The following is a 16821-nucleotide window of genomic DNA, read 5'->3' as shown; positions in this document are numbered from 1 at the left end:
CAGGCTGGGATCTGCAGGAGGAGAATGTGACCTGTATTGCACAAGTAAGGTTCTGATTAATCAGAGCATCTAATGTTTAGCACCACGTCATTTTACTCTTATTCAAAAACACTGTGCACAAGTTGGGACAATAACAAGGTGTTTTGCTACAAAAAGACAACCAACACTTTAAGTAGTTTCCTGTCATTGTTCCTCTTATTGTCTCTCCCTCAAACACACACTCACACACATTCTGCTACTTGACTGTCCATACTTTGGTTAATTGTTTGCATGTGTAAAATTCTTTAGCTTTTTCCAGTGTATCTTTCATCACTACCAGCTACCGTGTGTGAGAAAAAGAGAGAGCAGATTCCTTTCTTTTTCCACATCCTATCTCCTCCTTTCCTCATGCTGCATCTCATCTTAATTTTTGTATCTGTTGGATTTACAGACTCACATGTGTTGGACTTCCCAACGCCATCTGCACTTCATCCACACTGTATGTCACAAGTTAACGTTCAGCACATCTAACATTTGAAACTATTTCCAATGTCTATCAGTGTTTGGGACATGCACTGTATGTTTCTTTCTGGAACTGTCCCACATTTATGGTGTCCATCAATTGGTTTGACTGCACCTTTACCCTTCACATTTGTTAAATCAAAATAAAAAATTTATTATGAAGACAGTCAAATCAAACATAGTGCACATAGGTAGGCTACATAAATACATTTTTTTTAAATTGACAATCCTGAATCTTTTATATTTTATTTTACAATAACTATTTGTTGAAAAAGCGAACTGCTGGTTCTCTGTGATACAGATTTATCAGTTGCCAGTTGGTTAAAATGTGAACACGGTGAACATGCAGAGTTAAGAGGACGATGCACTGCTGCTGCGGTGGAAAAATTATGTGAGTGAGAAAGCTGTCAGTGTGTGTTTGAGTGTGTCTCAGGAGGGAGACAACAACATAAAGATGCCAGATGCTACTCTGTCAGGCAGGTTGTGTGTGTGTGTGTGTGTGTGTGAGAGAGAGAGAGAGAAAGAGAGAGACAGAGAGAGTAGGTGAGTGAGAAAGTGAGACAGATGAAGAGAGACAGAAGGAGAGGTAACTGAAGACAAGGGATGGAAAGATGAAATTGTGTGTGTGTGTGTGTGTGTGTGTGTGTGTGTGTGTGTGTGTGTGTGTGTGTGTGTGTGTGTGTGTGTGTGTGTGTGTGTGTGTGTGTGTGTTGGAGGGGTGTGAACAGCAGAGTGAGGACTGGTTTGGATTTTCTACCACTGATGTGGGGATATTTTGATAAGGGTCTCATTCTTCTGTTTGAGGGTTGAGACTTGGTTTTAGGGTTCAGAATTAAGTTGGGATTGTCGGGGTCAGGGTTAGGTTTAGGGTTAGGGTCAGGCTAGGGGCTGCAGTATGACAGTGAATGTCCTCACCTTGATGGCCATACAAACGCCTGTGTTTGTGTGTCTTTGTGTGGCAGATGGTGAGTGAAGACTGAAAGAGGCAGGTTCGTATTACACTACTGAAACAACTGCTCATGTTTACAGGACAAGTGTTTGAGTGTGTTTGTGTGTGTGTGTTTGTGTGTTACTTGAGCCTGTTCTTTCGGTGGATTTGGTTACCCTCAGGTCTTTATCTCCATCTAGTGGTTTGATTATGGTAGTAAAAAAACAATCTGCTATGCTGATCTACGGTCTCTTCTCACTAGTATTTTACCATTGTCCCTTTAGCTTTTGCATTTGTTAAATGCTCTGATAATTTGTTTTATTAGACTTCATATTGGTCGGAAAAACAATTTGGCTTTCAAATGTACTGTGACAAACAATTTCTTACTATCGTCAATGTAATTTATAGTTACAAACAAAAGAAAGATTCTGTTAATTTGTTATGAATCTAAGATTTCATAGCAATTCTCATCTAAACTCATTTACTGTCCACTATTTAGTCAGAGCAGTGCGTCTCCAACTGCTGCTCAGCTTTCCACAGAGCAGCCTTAAGTCGGTAGTTGGCATGTTGTTGCTCATCAGTCTGGCCATAAAGAGCACTCTAGACTCTTTAGTCTCCTCAAATAGAGATGTTTTCTCCTGGTGCATTTGGAGACAGTTCTTTATCAGTGTGTCTTCACGTGCACTCACAAAGGCAAGCTGGGTGGCACTGGTGTCTTTTTGTATCTTTAGTTCATCCACAATAGACAATTTTTCTTGCTGCCATTTCACACTGTCTGTATCTCCAGCTGCTCCTTGATGGTTTTCATAGCAGCCTCAATGTGCATCTGTCTTTTTCCTCCCTCTCCAGATCTGCTGAGGGAACACAGGTTTTTTTTTTTTAGTTATCAACTGAAACTGTGTCTTATTTATAGATTTAACCATTTTACTTTTCATGTCCACATGACCAAGAAAGGAGGCATGGGCTTTGTCTCTCCCTTCTTCCAGGAAGGCTGGAAACCGAGGTTCTCCAAGAGATCTCAGACCTTTCGCAGAGACGATCCTTCACTAGGTCTTCAGCCATTAAACCAACCTCAAAAGCGTCATGATCCTTCTCAAACAGCTGCACCTTGAGTACATGTCGAAAGGTTTTTCAGTCACAAGGCGCAGCTGTTTTTTAGAGTTCTAGTTACATAGACTCCAATTCTTTTTAAGGGCCACATTTTACATGTGTGCCACACACACGCACACACACACACACACAGACACACACACACACATCCACTTAGTGCTCAGTCCGTGCTGGAGGCAAGTCAAGGCATTGCACTACTAGCCTACTTTAGGACAGGTCAGTTCTCTAAAAGTGTCCAGCCACTGTGAAATTCATATTATTCACATGGATCACATGGACCACACACACACACACAGACACACACACACATTGAGTGTACACAACCCTCTGTCCTTGTAATATGTCAGTTTTAAAAAACTACAAATCACATTTGACTTTACACCTATATCTGTTAGTTTGAAGAAAAATTACTGAACCTGATGAAAACCTGTACAATATTTCTATTAACACTTACATATTATGGATTTTTTAATAATAATAATAATAGCAGAAGCTAGTTAGTAGCTGGTACAGATATAATTGCTAACTGCATGGTTGTTTAACCCCGTCCACTCCAGCATTAGAAATTTAAACAGAACTGGACGATGCCATTATGAGAAGTTTAAATTGCATGTTCCACCATGTTTGAAAGGTCAAAATAGCAACATTTGAAATGTGAGGAACAGTCACATTTGAAACATAACTGTAAAATATTTCCCTTATTCCACAACAATATGTTTGGTACATATAAAACGACTGCTTTCAATCAATGATCAATGCAATTGTGTTTGCACCTCTGTAGGACTGATTTATTTGTTGATTCACTTTCATTTATCCAGTTTTTCTTTGTGACTTGGGGCTGAACACAAAGCTGTGTGCCCTCAGCTGCTTATTCTGCCACAGTGCAGTACAGTGGTAACTTATTTTGAGTTACCCTGTTACAGTTCTGGAGCTATTACTGATTCAATTTGGGGAGCGGAATGCTCCAGGGTTTGTCTACCGGTGTAAATATACATTATATTCTAACTAAAAGAGCAGATAGAATGGAAATAATAAAGTACTTCAACATTATATTTAAGTAAAGTAATTTGAGTAAATCTGGTCTACTTAGTTATTAGCAGCAGTATCAGCGTTCAGCTGCGTTTCAGTGTCTGGAAACAACGTCAGTCTGTCATTACGCATTTGGAGAGCTCGCGCTCAGGCGCCAGCCACGGATCCTCGGTGGAGCGGAGGAGATGAGGATGAAGATGGTGGCGCTGAGGAGGAGGAGAAGCGCGTAAACGAGCGTTCTAAGCCTACTGCTACGGCTTGAGGATTTATCTTCAGTGTGATAGATGTAATGGATGGTTACTGTTGTTCCACCTGAGAGACACACAGAGATGGGGGACCGGAAGCGGCGGAGCGGGAGTCTCACGGTCAAGTCCCGGGTCGCCAAGGAGACGAAGCTCCGGCTGCGCGTGATCTTCCTCGACGACAGCGAGCGCACATTCGAGGTGGAGGTAAAGTTGGTCAACAAATCAAATAATAGTTGGTAAAAATACATTTAATTCCATTTATATTTACGTTGTTTCAGGTACTGCTATGTTTTAAAGGGCTGTAATTGATCAAACTATTCACTGTTTCTGAAGCAGCAATGGCTTCATCGTCTTTGTTTATACTGATTTGTCTTCATGATCGTCTTGTTCAGCTCAGACTGGATGTCTTTAGTGTTTTTAACTTCATGCAAGACGGCATTTTTAGTGAGGTTGAGCATATCCGTTCTAAAAAGTTAAGATATTTAAATACAGTGTTTTGTACAGCGGTGATCCACCCCAACTTCGACTCATTCATCATTTCTCCAGCCACAGTTGGTAACTTACGTCTTAAATAAGGACCATTAATGTGAAACCATTTACAAGCTCTCCATCATTTAAAGCATGAGCACTGAGCATGATTCTGTTCGCTTGGGGATTTGTGAGTGTTTGTCTGCTTCATAAACATCATACATACTCGTGTCTCATACTTCTTGACTGCTGCTCCACTCATCCATCCACTTATGGCTTAATGCTCAAAACAGGCCTGTGATATCCTGTGAGTCAAAAAACAGGGCTGCTCAGAGATGGGCAATTTAGAGTAACATGCAAAAACTGCATAGTTAGCATAGCTATAAATATAATTTTCCAGGGATTTTCTCTGTGCTTTTCAACCTACGCATGATGGGGAACCTGCAGCCTTGATTATAAAAATTGTATAGTGTAAGAGCTAATATTAGCTTAATCGGTTTTTCAAGCCACAGAAAATTAATTGGCTACTCTTTTATTAAGTTATTAATCGGTTTAAGGTTTTTCAAGTGTCTGAACAGTTTTTCAAGTTTAAATTACCCTAGTGTTCATGCTTTTTCTTTGTTTCTTTGTTTCTACACTACATATTAAATTTTAGGCCGTTAAGTTTCAAAATCTTTTGTTTTCATTAACCTAATTTTTGTTTTACAGAAAAACACAAAAACAAAAAACCTTCAGGCTTTTAGACTTCTATCAGTTCTAATCAATCTATGTTTGGGGATCTTGTAAACCAACACAACAGGTTCATATAGTTATATTTGGACAGAATTCCCTTAAATTGTACAGGAAACGTGCTGTTTTTGTGTCCACCTCTGTACTGTATCTTTCCAAAATAAGGCAAGAGAAAGGGAAAAAAATCACAAGAGGTGGATGTATAATAAACTTGAATAAACATGAGAATATCTTAATATAGATTGAATTGAACAGATGAGTTCCTAACATCGAAACATTTGCAGATATTTTCCAGCTGTCAAACAGCTGTGTGATGTGGAAACAGCTGAAAGTGAAACATAAACACTCTGCTGTCTATGAACTGCCATGTGCGCTACTATCCAGGTCAGGAAAAGTAGAGTGACAGGCTGTTTTTTTCAACATGGTGACGTTGCCTGCAAGGCAGTAATGCAATCTAAAAAGAGACTCTCAATATGTGTGTGTGGGGTTTCTGTCTTGCAGTATTGTGTTAGCAAAGTAGTTCCATTTTCCTTGTCCATGCTTTCTCAGTCAGTTTTCCTGAAGCCTCAGGGGCATTAGTAGCATCTTGTAAAGAAGAGGAGAGGTTGAGATGAAACAAGAAAGGAAAAAAAACAATAAATTCAATTAAGAATAAGAATAAATAAATAGATGGATTAGGACAAAAATAAACATAATGATAAAGTTGGCCTGGTAAATAGGAGACATAATAAATGTGAGTTAGAAAATTCCACACTGCTTCTATGTGTGTGTGTGTGTGTGTGTGCGTGTGTGTGTGTGCGCGTCTTCTGACCCTGATCTTCAGACTTTGAGGGCAAAACTGATCTCCAACCCCAACTGATCATCAGATGAGATGTGGGGTAAAAGAAAAAGATGAATGAATGGATGAAGATTATATAGAGGAATGGATAGTTTAATAGGAATATGCTTTACAGCCTTTTTAAATTAGTTCAGCTGTCTACGCAGGCTGCACAGATGTAAGTTGTACATATAATTCTGACTTTTAAAATTTTATTTGCCCATCATTAAGTGACAGTTGTCAGCAGAGTGAGCAGTAAAGTTGTATTCTGCTCAGTTTTACTCTCTAACTGCTCTGTTGTTCTGAGGGGCGACTGTTTGTTTCCACTAATCACAGGTTTGGCCCATGTTCTCCTTATAATCGGTTACATCTGACTGCTCTGTTCCTCCTCTTCCTCTCTCTCTCTCTTTTCCTTCTCCCTCCCACATGACAAGTTAATGAGGGACGTCCAATGACCCCCGCCAGGGTGCTAAACACCAGACACATGTAAAACTTTGTGTGGCTGCAGACACTAAGGGAGCAACTGTTAACTAAAGAGATGAGAATGAAAGGGCAAAGGAAAGAAGGAAAGGAGATAAGGAGTTTGAGGAGGAAACATTAAATAGGGGAAGAAAATCCCTTATGTGTTTGGGTCAGATTCCCATTGGATTTTATGGTACTGAATCAGACCATACTTTGTCTTCACAGCAAATGCTTAACGTGACACATCATGTGCAGAAGCCCGCAAAACCTCGGGGTAATGGGGCTCTTAAGAAAGTACCTCAGTTTGAAGCAACTGGTATTATTACTGCAAACCATCTAAACCACAACACAATGACAGCAGCTGCAAAGACCCAGAAAATGACCAAACATAGGGACAAAACAGCCACTATGTCTGTGCCCAATCTATCACATTGTCGATAGATACAAAGGCCAGGGGACGAAATAAAACGAAGAAGAAATCGCAATAAAGTACATCGTGTAGGAGATAAAGAGGAAAAATAAGAAAGACAGAAAAGAGAGGAGGAGGAGATAAAGAGCAAGAATAGAACAGACATGAGATGCTAGAATAAATAGAATACGGCAGGTCATCTAAGGGGAAGAATCACTGTGTGTTTTCACTAAAGACCATAATTACAAGATGAGTCAGGGACATAAATTCCTGTTTGAACTGCTCTAATACACTGCTTCTGAGCTTCACAGTTAATGTCTCACTGTCCCTATTTAATGACGTTTCACCTTTACTGTTTCTGTCAAATACATATTTATAACCTTGTCAATTTTTTGTTTTGGTATAATCGGTTATAGGTACGATGTATTAAAAATACATGGATAACAATAATACATGGATTTAGTTTGTACATTTAGTCAAAGGGCAAACAATCTTTAAAAACTTGGCAGAAATTTGGGGAAATCATGATTTAAGTTAGGTGACACACACAAACAGTAGATCGTAAGTAATAAGTGAATAAAAAGTGGTTTGTGGTTTGTGGTTTGACTTTCACATAAGAAAGCCCTTAATTCTACAGGACTATCGTCATCATGGTTACAGTAATACACACAGGGTTCACATTGTCATATTGGTCATGGTTAAAATACACATTGTTTTACACTAGGCTTGACTGGTTTTGGTTGTAATAACCTGCTGGGACAAATAACATATAGACTCATATTTTAATGGAGGACAGCCTGGTGGAGCAACAGTTTTATTTGCAATTATTTGAAACTGTTTTTGCTTTTGCATATACCTTAGGATATACTGTATATCTGGCTGTAGCTCAGTTGGTAAGGCAGTATTCCACGGACCCGGTCCTGGCTATATGTCGAAGTGTCTCTGGGCAAGACACTGAACATTTCTAGAAAAAAATTTAAATTAGCGATACCAGCTAATCTGGGGCCCCCTGAGTATTTCTGACCTCAAGTTTTAGGAGTTTGAATTAACAAATCCCATTATCCCTCTTACTTTTCCATCCCTGCATCAACTATTTCTTTCTTTCAGCAAAAGGTTTTAGGTGGTGATTTCTTCAACAAAGTGTGTGGTCATCTGAAACTGCTGGAGAAAGAGTACTTTGGACTGGAATTTAGACATCACAGTGGCAGCTATGTATGTAACACAAAAACAAACAAATAAAAAAGTATAGATACTTTTTTCAAACACAGATTTTTTTCTTGTTCATGTAACATGTTTCTGTTGCAGGTATGGTTGGAGTTGTTAAAGCCACTGGCCAAACAGATCAAATGTGAGTCACATAATGTGTGTAAATCAGCAATTCTAAAATGTGGTGTGAAGTCATATGATTCAGATGTCAGTCTTAATCAGAGGTTTTCAAACTGTGAGGAGGCTAAAGAAAGGATGAGGCAAATCAAAATTTGTAGTTTTTCTTTTTGGATTCTTAACTCTCTAATCTGAACGCAAGACAATTTCCGTATTTGCACATTCGGTCTGACTTACGTTTGTGGAGAATTATCATGGTCCATAAATAGATTTCACAGAAAATAGACTGTTATGACTCCATAACTTGCCTGACATTTTAGACATTTTTTCAGCAAGAGGTAACCTAGTTATCCTAACTTTATCGTAATGCTTTCTGCTACACAGTTGAGAAATAGTTTTAACAGTTACAATTTCTAAGTACAAATCCAATTCATAAAAAGTTGGGACATGTGTAAAACATAAATAAAAACAAAATGGAATGATTTGCAAATCTCATCAACCCATATTTTATTCACAATAGAACATAAACAACATCAAATGTTGAAACTGAGATATTTTACCATTTCATGGAAAATATTAGCTCATTTTGAATTTGATGGCAGCAACACGTCTCAAAAATGTTGAAACAGGTTGATGTTTACAATTGTGTAGCATCACCTCTTCTTTTAACAACTGTCTGTAAACATCTGGTAAGTGATGATACCAGCTAATGGAGTCTAGGAGAGGTACATTGTTCCATTCTTGTCCGATGCAGGATTTTAGCTGCTCAACAGCCCCTGAGCCTTTGTTGCAGGATTTCTTTTCATTATGCGTCAAATTTTTTCTATTGTTGAAAGGTCTGGACTGCAGATAGGCCAGTTAAGCACCTGGGCTTCCTGTGAAGCCATCCTGTTGAGATGGATGCAGTATGTGGTTTAACATTGTCTTGCTGAGATATGCAAGGCCTTCCCTGAAAAATATTGTCTGGATTGGAGTATATGTTGCTGTAAAACCTCTATGTACTTTTCAGCATTGATGGTGTCTTTCCAGATGTGTAACCTGCCCCATACCATCAGAGATGCAGGCTTTTGAACTGTCTGCTGATATGAAGCTGGATAATACCTCTCCTCTTTAGTCCAAAGGAAATATTGTCCATGGTTTTCAAAAAGAATTTAAAATCTGACCACAGAACTGTTTTCAATTTTGTCTCATCTTAAATTAGCTTTGGCCCAGAGAACACGGCAGCGTTTCTGGATTGTGTTCACATATGGCTTCTTCTTTGCATGATATAACTTTAACTGTGTATCGCACAGCAAACGTTTTTCAGACAGTGACTTCTGGAAGTGTTCCTGAGCCCATGCAGTAATGTCAAGTAGAAAATCATGCCTGTTTTTAATGCAATTTTTAATGGTTTTAATTAGATCACGTGCATTCCAGACGTTTGCCCTTGTCTCTTAAACACAGAGATTCCTCCTGATATTCTGAATTTTTTGATGATATTATATATTGTAGATGTTGGCAACTTCATAGTATTTACAATTTTATGTTAAGGAACATTTTTTGTGAAATTGTTCCAAAATTTTTAGACGCAGTTTGTCACAGATTGATGAACCTCTGCCCATCTTTACATTCGATATTCTCTGCCTCTCAGAAAAGTGTTTACATTTCATGAGATGCAAGTGCAAGAAAGACCAGAAAGGAGGATTTTTTATTTTATTTATTTTTAAATTGTATTAATAGATTTAAATGAACGCCCAGCTGAATGCATAAGAAGGTGTGGAAGAGTTCTGTTATCAGCAGTTTTTTTAATATTGAGAATGAGTTTGCTGAGCGTACAGAGTTTGGTAGTTCTTTCCATCATCGTGGGATCATTGGGCTGAAGAGTTTTGCTTGGTGTCTTCTGTATGGTGCTCTGACCACTAGATGTCGTTCAGTGGCAGACTGCAGTGGACGGGAGGGATTATTATAATAATTATTACATATTAATTATTATAATTATTAATTATTATAATTATTATTATATTATATCGATTCGTCGATGATGAGCCACAGATTTCTGGGCAACGTAGTGGGGACAATCACTGTAGAGCCAATGTAGATGCAGATGTTGTGTCAAAGGTCTGGCTGGGAAGACAAGGACTTCGGTCTTGGAGAGGTTGAGCTGAAGATGTCTCTTACTCATTTAAGTAGAGATGTCGGGGACATAGAACCCAGGGATGTAGTATAGACAGAAAACAGAAGAGGACCAAGAACTGAACCCTGCAGCACACTGGTAGAGAGGTGGTAGAGAGGTGTGCCGCTATGAGAGTGAGAAACATGCCCCTGCCAGAATACCTTGAAGGTTTGTCCCTATAGGTAAGACCAAAGCCAGGCTAAAGCTGATCCAGAGATGCTCAAGTCCGATTTATGTTGTTTATGTTCTATTGATGTATAAAATATAAGATTAATTGGGTATTAATGCATTCTGTTTTTATTTACATTTTACACATTGTCATAACTTTTTTTGAATTTGGGTGGTGTAAGTAATAGTTAAACAGAGTATTTTTTCCTTTTAATAAAACTTGTCATGCATGTTCCTCGAATGTAAACTTCTTACTTAATTTGCCTGAACCAGCCCTGCAGTCATCAACATTCCCAGTCTTTTGAAACGTATTATGTGAAGGTGTTTGGATAATTTATATCATATAGTCATATAAAAACTAAACTCACTTCTAGTTAATGGTTTTCATTTCCTGTCTGTCTCCTCCTCTCTCTAAACATTTACAATCCTCTCTGTCAGACACCAATGACCTGTTCTTCAGGTTTTTAGTCAAATTCTTCCCACCAGACCCAGGCCAACTTAAGAGAGGCCTCACCAGGTAACAGTGTTACCCTGTATGTGTGTGTTTATGTATTTCTTTAACAGTACATATAGTACATAGTGTGTCTACAGGGCCTTATAATCTATTTTGATATCCAACTTACAATGTTTGTGGATCATATTCTGACATAGTTTAATATTTTTTGAAACTGAATTACAAAACTTCACAAATGATGGATGGCATCACTGTTTTTTGCCTTATAACATATTATTTTATTTAGTATGAAAAATAAGCCATTGTGTGTGTGTGTGTGTGTGTGTAGGTATCATTTTGCCTTACAGATTAAGCAGGACTTGTCTAATGGCAGTCTGACCTGTAATGACAACAGCGCCGCCCTGCTGGTCTCCCATATATTGCAGTGTAAGCATAAGCATGCAAGACAGGACACCTTCAAAATGTCTAGTTTGTTTGTGTAAAACTGTGAATGTTCAGTGGCAGCCATGATACTGATTGTTTAAATTTTTTTCCAATTTATTGTTTTTCTTCACATATCACTTGTCACATTATCAAAACACGTATCCTTTATGAATCAAAATACAACCTATAGTATGTGAAAATAATGTTAACCTTTATGTGAATAAGGAGGAAAGTCTATTTTTACTGAACAGTAGACTTTATACAGACAATCTACAAAACATCACAATATTGATTAATAGGCTTATACAAGCTAAAGATATTGAATCTAATAAAAATGAACATCTTCTCATTTAGAAAAGACGCTCTTACTATATGTACATCGATAATACTTCTTTACATATCACCCAATATATATCTTTAGGTTGCAATGTCTATGCTTATAGTAAAGTAATGTGTTGTCGTAATGAGAAGTTTCTATAAAAATTGATAAAATGATTTCTCCCACATCAGAGAAATATTTGATATGTCTCAAATATCTACTTATAGTGTGAAAAGTTTGATGTAAAAATGAAAGGTTTCGCATTATAATGACAAACTGTTGAACATGTCTTTTAAAGACGATAACAATTCCCTGATGTAATGCTTATAGTATCCTCAAATGGTAAATCACACAGCAAATTAACTCTGGTAACACTGGTGACTTTGCTGGTATGTCACTGTATTCAAGTGAAAGTACCATGTTGGTTTGTGTGTGTTTGTGTGTGTTACAGCAGAGCTAGGGGACTATGACGACGAGCTGGACTGTCAGCATTTAGAGATGAAGCAGTACGTACCAAACCAGGAATATATAGACCACAAGATCATCAAGTTCCACAAAAAGCACAGGTACACAGAGTACACAGAGACAGAAAAAATGCTCTGAATACACTTCATTGACTGCAAGACTTTGAGCCCCAGAAATACATGCTTCAGACTGTATCATACAGTAGATACATTTATGTTCTGACGTGGTTAATCCATAATAATTTCTTAATTAATGAAATTAATAAAAATACTGAGGCTAAGTACCTTAATTTTTACTCAAGTTCAGCATTTGAGTACTTAACTGTTAACAGAAAAGGTTCTTTGTCTCCATTCAAACCGTTTTTTTCTTCAATCAGAGCAGCGCTGAAGTATTTTCAGATCCATATTAGGTCTATGATATTAGGTACGTGTTTATTCCGTACAGCCTCTCATACATTACACTGTGTCTGCAGAGGTGTGTCTCCAGCAGACTCTGACATCCACCTGCTAGAGGTGGCGAGGAAGTTGGACATGTACGGAATCAGGCCTCACCCAGCCCATGATGGAGAGGGAATGAGAATAAACCTGGCTGTCACACACTCTGGAGTGCTAGTCTTTCAGGTTGGTCACTAATGGTCTCCAGCACACTCATCTATGGACATGTATGACATAGTCAGTCAGTTTCTTTATTTCTTCTGCGTTTTCCAGGGAAATACCAAAATCAACACATTCAGCTGGGCAAAAATCCGCAAACTGAGCTTCAAACGCAAAAATTTCCTCATCAAGCTACATGACAAAGTTGGGGTGAGGACCTGACAAGGCAGTGTTTGCCAGTGACTGGACAGCATCATCTTTTCATGTTTGCATACATTTATTTTAATCTAAGTGCCGTCTGATCCATGCAGCCATTGTGTAAGGACACACTGGAGTTCTCCATGGCCAGCCGCGACGTGTGTAAGTCGTTCTGGAAGATGTGTGTAGAGTACCATGCCTTCTTCAGACTGGCTGAGGAACCAAAGGTTATAGAGAAAACACTGCTGTCCTGTAAGGGCTCGAGCTTTAGATACAGGTAACCCATACACAACACACTTAAAGTTTATATCTGCAATGCTCTAGTTGACTAAATACTGTAGTTATGAGTGTGTCAAAATATTCTCTGCGAAAAAACCCCATTGTTTTGTTTTGTGTGGCAGTGGACGGACACAGAAACAGCTGCTGGAGTGTATGGGTTCAGTGGAAAAGAAGCCTTCACGCTTTGAGAGGTGAGTAAAAGTTTTACATGCCAGTCATCTCAGATCTCTGGGTCAAAGAATTCATTGATACTGACGCTTCAATTTACACCAGGAGGAAGACAATAATACCAGTAAATGCACTTGTTCTTCGAGAACCATCAAAGTGTTATTTTGATTGAATTTACTGTATAGTTGAATCATTCGACACTTATTGTACAAGATACAAGAGATCTCTGATAACCAATTTAGGGCAGTACCAGATGTGAAATCATTAAATGTGGTGATATCTTTGGTAATGACTCTAAAACTTTGGACCTAAATTTCACAGTGATTCAAGACAGCCGCTGCGTTGGTCTTACGACCAAACAGAAATTTGCACTACAGCGGACGACTTTCACTGATGCAACAACCAAAATCTACTAACATTAGGATACAACAGAATTGCAGCATGAAATGATGCAAATATCAGATCAGATGGAGATGAAACAAAAACTACTTACTGGGTATTAACCCGAGGAGGAGGAAAAGTTGGCCCAGTTGTGTCTAGGGAAAACAGTCTAATCTGGAATGCCAGTTTTGCTTACCTCAAGCTTTTTCTTCCTCCTTGAAATGTGTTTCCATACACAGAAACACCACTACTGCAGGGACTCGATTATCAGCTTCATTATTTAATACTAGTGGAGCACATGAACGACACACCTGTGGTAGTTACTGACTTGCAAAGTAGCCTATGATTCAGTAAATGGCATCATTGTACACTCTAAATCCATTAAAGTAGATGTTTTACACACGTCCATGTCGTTGTGGCTTTCAACAGACTGCTGAAATCAAAGTCTGTAGGTGTCTTAACAGAACAAACTATTTGTCTGCATGATGTATATCATATGTTCTTTTCTGTTTTCCAGGACTTACTGTCAGTCAGACTTTGATCCCAGACAGTGCAGATCTTCTCCTGACCTCCTCACGGACGTCTCCAAACAAGTAATAGAAATTCAAAGTCATTCAAAGATTCCAAACCCATTTATGTGCATATCATAGTAAAGTGCAATATCAATTACTTGAGATATTGATTTGTCACCCAACTAAGAATTAATCTGCAATTTTGATATTTTATTATTTCTTTAAGTGATTTTAAAAGGAAAAATGTCAAAAAAGTGATGGTGCTTCTTGCGTATTCGCAGCTTTTCTTGCTCTTATGTTTAGTAAATTGAATATAAAGCTGACCTAACAAGAAAAAAAGATATGTCTAACTTGTCTCTTATCTTCGCAGCTGTACGAGCATTCTAACGCGTTCCCTCGGTCGGGTCGTGCCTTGGCGGTCCACAGTGAGGATGAGTTGAACCCACATCATCCAGGATTAGACGAAATTGAAATTGAGGAAGGAGGAGGTAAACGAAGCCAGTCAGCTGTTGAGGTCACCAGGAGGTACCACCCTCTTGCTCAAACCACAACCCACTCCCCATCTCTCCACCAATCAACACCCTCGCCAAAGACAAGGTCAGCTTCAACATCTGTGATAGAGGACATTGGGAGTGGACGCATCGGTGTGCAGCGACAAGCCCAAAGACTAGCTGGTGTTTATGGCAACCGGTCACGACGTCGACCCAATCCTCAGCCACACCCAGATGCTGCACAGCAGTTGGTTCTTCTATACCCAAACAGTCCTGCCTACCAGTATCACCCTATCCTTCCAACATTCCCATTAACTGGTTCTTCGCCGCTTAACCGACACCCCTACTTGACGGATTACGTTGCAGTTTCCTCACTAGAGCGTTTCCCGCAGTCCAGAAGGCGTGAATATGTGACAATGGATGGTGTATCGCGGACATTCTTCCACCCCCTAAGCCACGATTCGCCATCTCATTCGCCAATCAGGAGAAACCTCCGGCCCACTGGATCAGGAGGGCTGGGACTCGGCAGGGTTTACCAGCAAGGAAGAAACGGAGCTAGGTTCTTAAATGTTGGACAGACAGAGGCAGGGCATTACAGTGATGACTCCAACTTCCTCCCAGGGCTCCCTCGGCGTGTAGCAAGCCAACCAGATGTCAAGTTCCACCTCTCAAGGAATTCAAACCCCACCTTTAACCCAGCTTCTGAGTTTCGGCCTCTTGGTTACTACCCCCACCTGACACGCCCTTCTAGACCCACCTACCTTCCACTAAACTCCTCCCCTCTTCCTGAACGCCCCACTTCGCTATGCATGATAGGGGGCACCACTGGAACCTACAGTGACTCAGACCCAGAGGTTTTCTACCCATATTACTGCCAACCACCTCAACTTGGAAGGGTGGTGCGGTCCACAGGACTTGCCAGGATGAGATTTTCCTCTGGGAGCCTCCAACTAGATGAAGAGGAAGAAGAAGAGGAGGAAGAGGAAGAGGATAGAGAAGCAAAGGAGAAAGCAAACCTCGAGTTGAAAGACAAAGAAGAGACAGAAAAAACAGGAGACAAGATGAAAGATCATGCAAAGGTTACTGAGGTTACACTGTAGATTGACACATTTTACAAGTGAAAACAGTTTATTACATGATCACAAGGGGGCTAAAAACAACCCATAGACCACGTACTGTAGGACAGGAAATTTTGGTAAATGTGATGGTATTGATTGTACTGTGTGAGAAGTGTGTTGTTTTCGAGTTTCACTGGTAAATGAAATGTATTGTTTTTGCATTGTTTTAGCAAATATTCAGCTTGAAACTAAGACCTACTTCTGTTTAACAGACATGTTATGAGTAAAACCTGAAAAACTGGAGTATTAAAACCAGTGAATAATATCAATGTAGATTTTCTTGTTGACCATCAATAGAAAAAAAAAACAATCTGTACATGCGTCAGTTGTAGTTATACGGGTTGCTGTTGCTACACTACAAAGAAATACAATTTTTATTGATACTCAAAGCATTGCAGCATAATTTAAAGCAGTGTGTTGGTAGGGAACAGATTTAATCTCCATGTAGCCTCAGGGACAAAGTTTTTATTTAAGGTTCAATTGCTTCACTGAGTGAAATCTAAGGAAAAGTCACCTACTGTATGAAGCAAATTCACCAGAAACTTTAGGCAACATAAACTATCAAAGTCAGGTTAAACCTATTCTTTGCTTTTGCTATTGGGTTTACCACTTATAAATCACCAAAATGTAATATCGGAGATCTCAGAACATGGCAATGTTGTGAAAGAAAGGTGGTCAAATTCCTGGTTAGTCAAAGTTGAAAATTAAGACAAATGGTAAAATTGTCAGTTTTCAGATCAATTTCTGTTTCAACTTTGATGTGAACCATACTACATGTAGCGGTGCACATCTGCAGTTTTCTTATGAAATGAGGGATCACGTGCAACATTATGGTTGGCTGAGAATAGGTTAGTACCTCGACATCAACCTGGATAAATGGTTGATGTGTGTGATTATCAATTTCTTGTTTTAAGTATTTTTATGTATGTTTCTACATTCTGCGATACCAGCAATTACTTCCATGAGTGATCATTAAAAAAAAAAAAACAACAGCCAAAGTTATTAAAATACAATTGTATTTATAATAAATCATTCATTATCTTAAATAATAAGCACAGTTTGGCCAATATGCGACACTA

General features: G+C 39.0%; 1 protein-coding gene across 1 annotated transcript; it reads left to right on the top strand.

Annotated features, from left to right (window-relative positions):
- The first annotated feature begins 3618 nt into the window (after positions 1–3618).
- On the top strand, positions 3619–16821 carry LOC137137435 (FERM domain-containing protein 7). Its single transcript, XM_067523685.1, has 12 exons — positions 3619–4017; positions 7806–7910; positions 8004–8046; positions 10780–10858; positions 11124–11221; positions 11989–12103; positions 12475–12622; positions 12710–12805; positions 12907–13070; positions 13195–13263; positions 14139–14214; positions 14504–16821. The coding sequence occupies exons 1-12, from the start codon at positions 3862–3864 to the stop codon at positions 15722–15724; spliced, it is 2370 nt and encodes a 789-aa protein (XP_067379786.1). The 5' UTR covers positions 3619–3861; the 3' UTR covers positions 15725–16821.

Source organism: Channa argus, chromosome 12 (assembly GCF_033026475.1).
Source record: "Channa argus isolate prfri chromosome 12, Channa argus male v1.0, whole genome shotgun sequence".
Classification (NCBI taxonomy): Eukaryota; Metazoa; Chordata; class Actinopteri; order Anabantiformes; family Channidae; genus Channa; species Channa argus.
The sequence above is the reverse complement of the archived record's forward strand: the minus strand, read 5'-3'. Positions and strand labels throughout refer to the sequence as shown.

Bases quoted from the DNA above. Each gene is read 5' to 3' on its own strand.
- LOC137137435 (XM_067523685.1), top strand. From the start codon at position 3,862: ATGGTTACTGTTGTTCCACCTGAGAGACACACAGAGATGGGGGACCGG. The intron at 12,806-12,906 runs GTGAGGACCTGA...TGATCCATGCAG, and splicing joins AGCTACATGACAAAGTTGGG to CCATTGTGTAAGGACACACT. The intron at 13,264-14,138 runs GTGAGTAAAAGT...TCTGTTTTCCAG, and splicing joins AAGCCTTCACGCTTTGAGAG to GACTTACTGTCAGTCAGACT.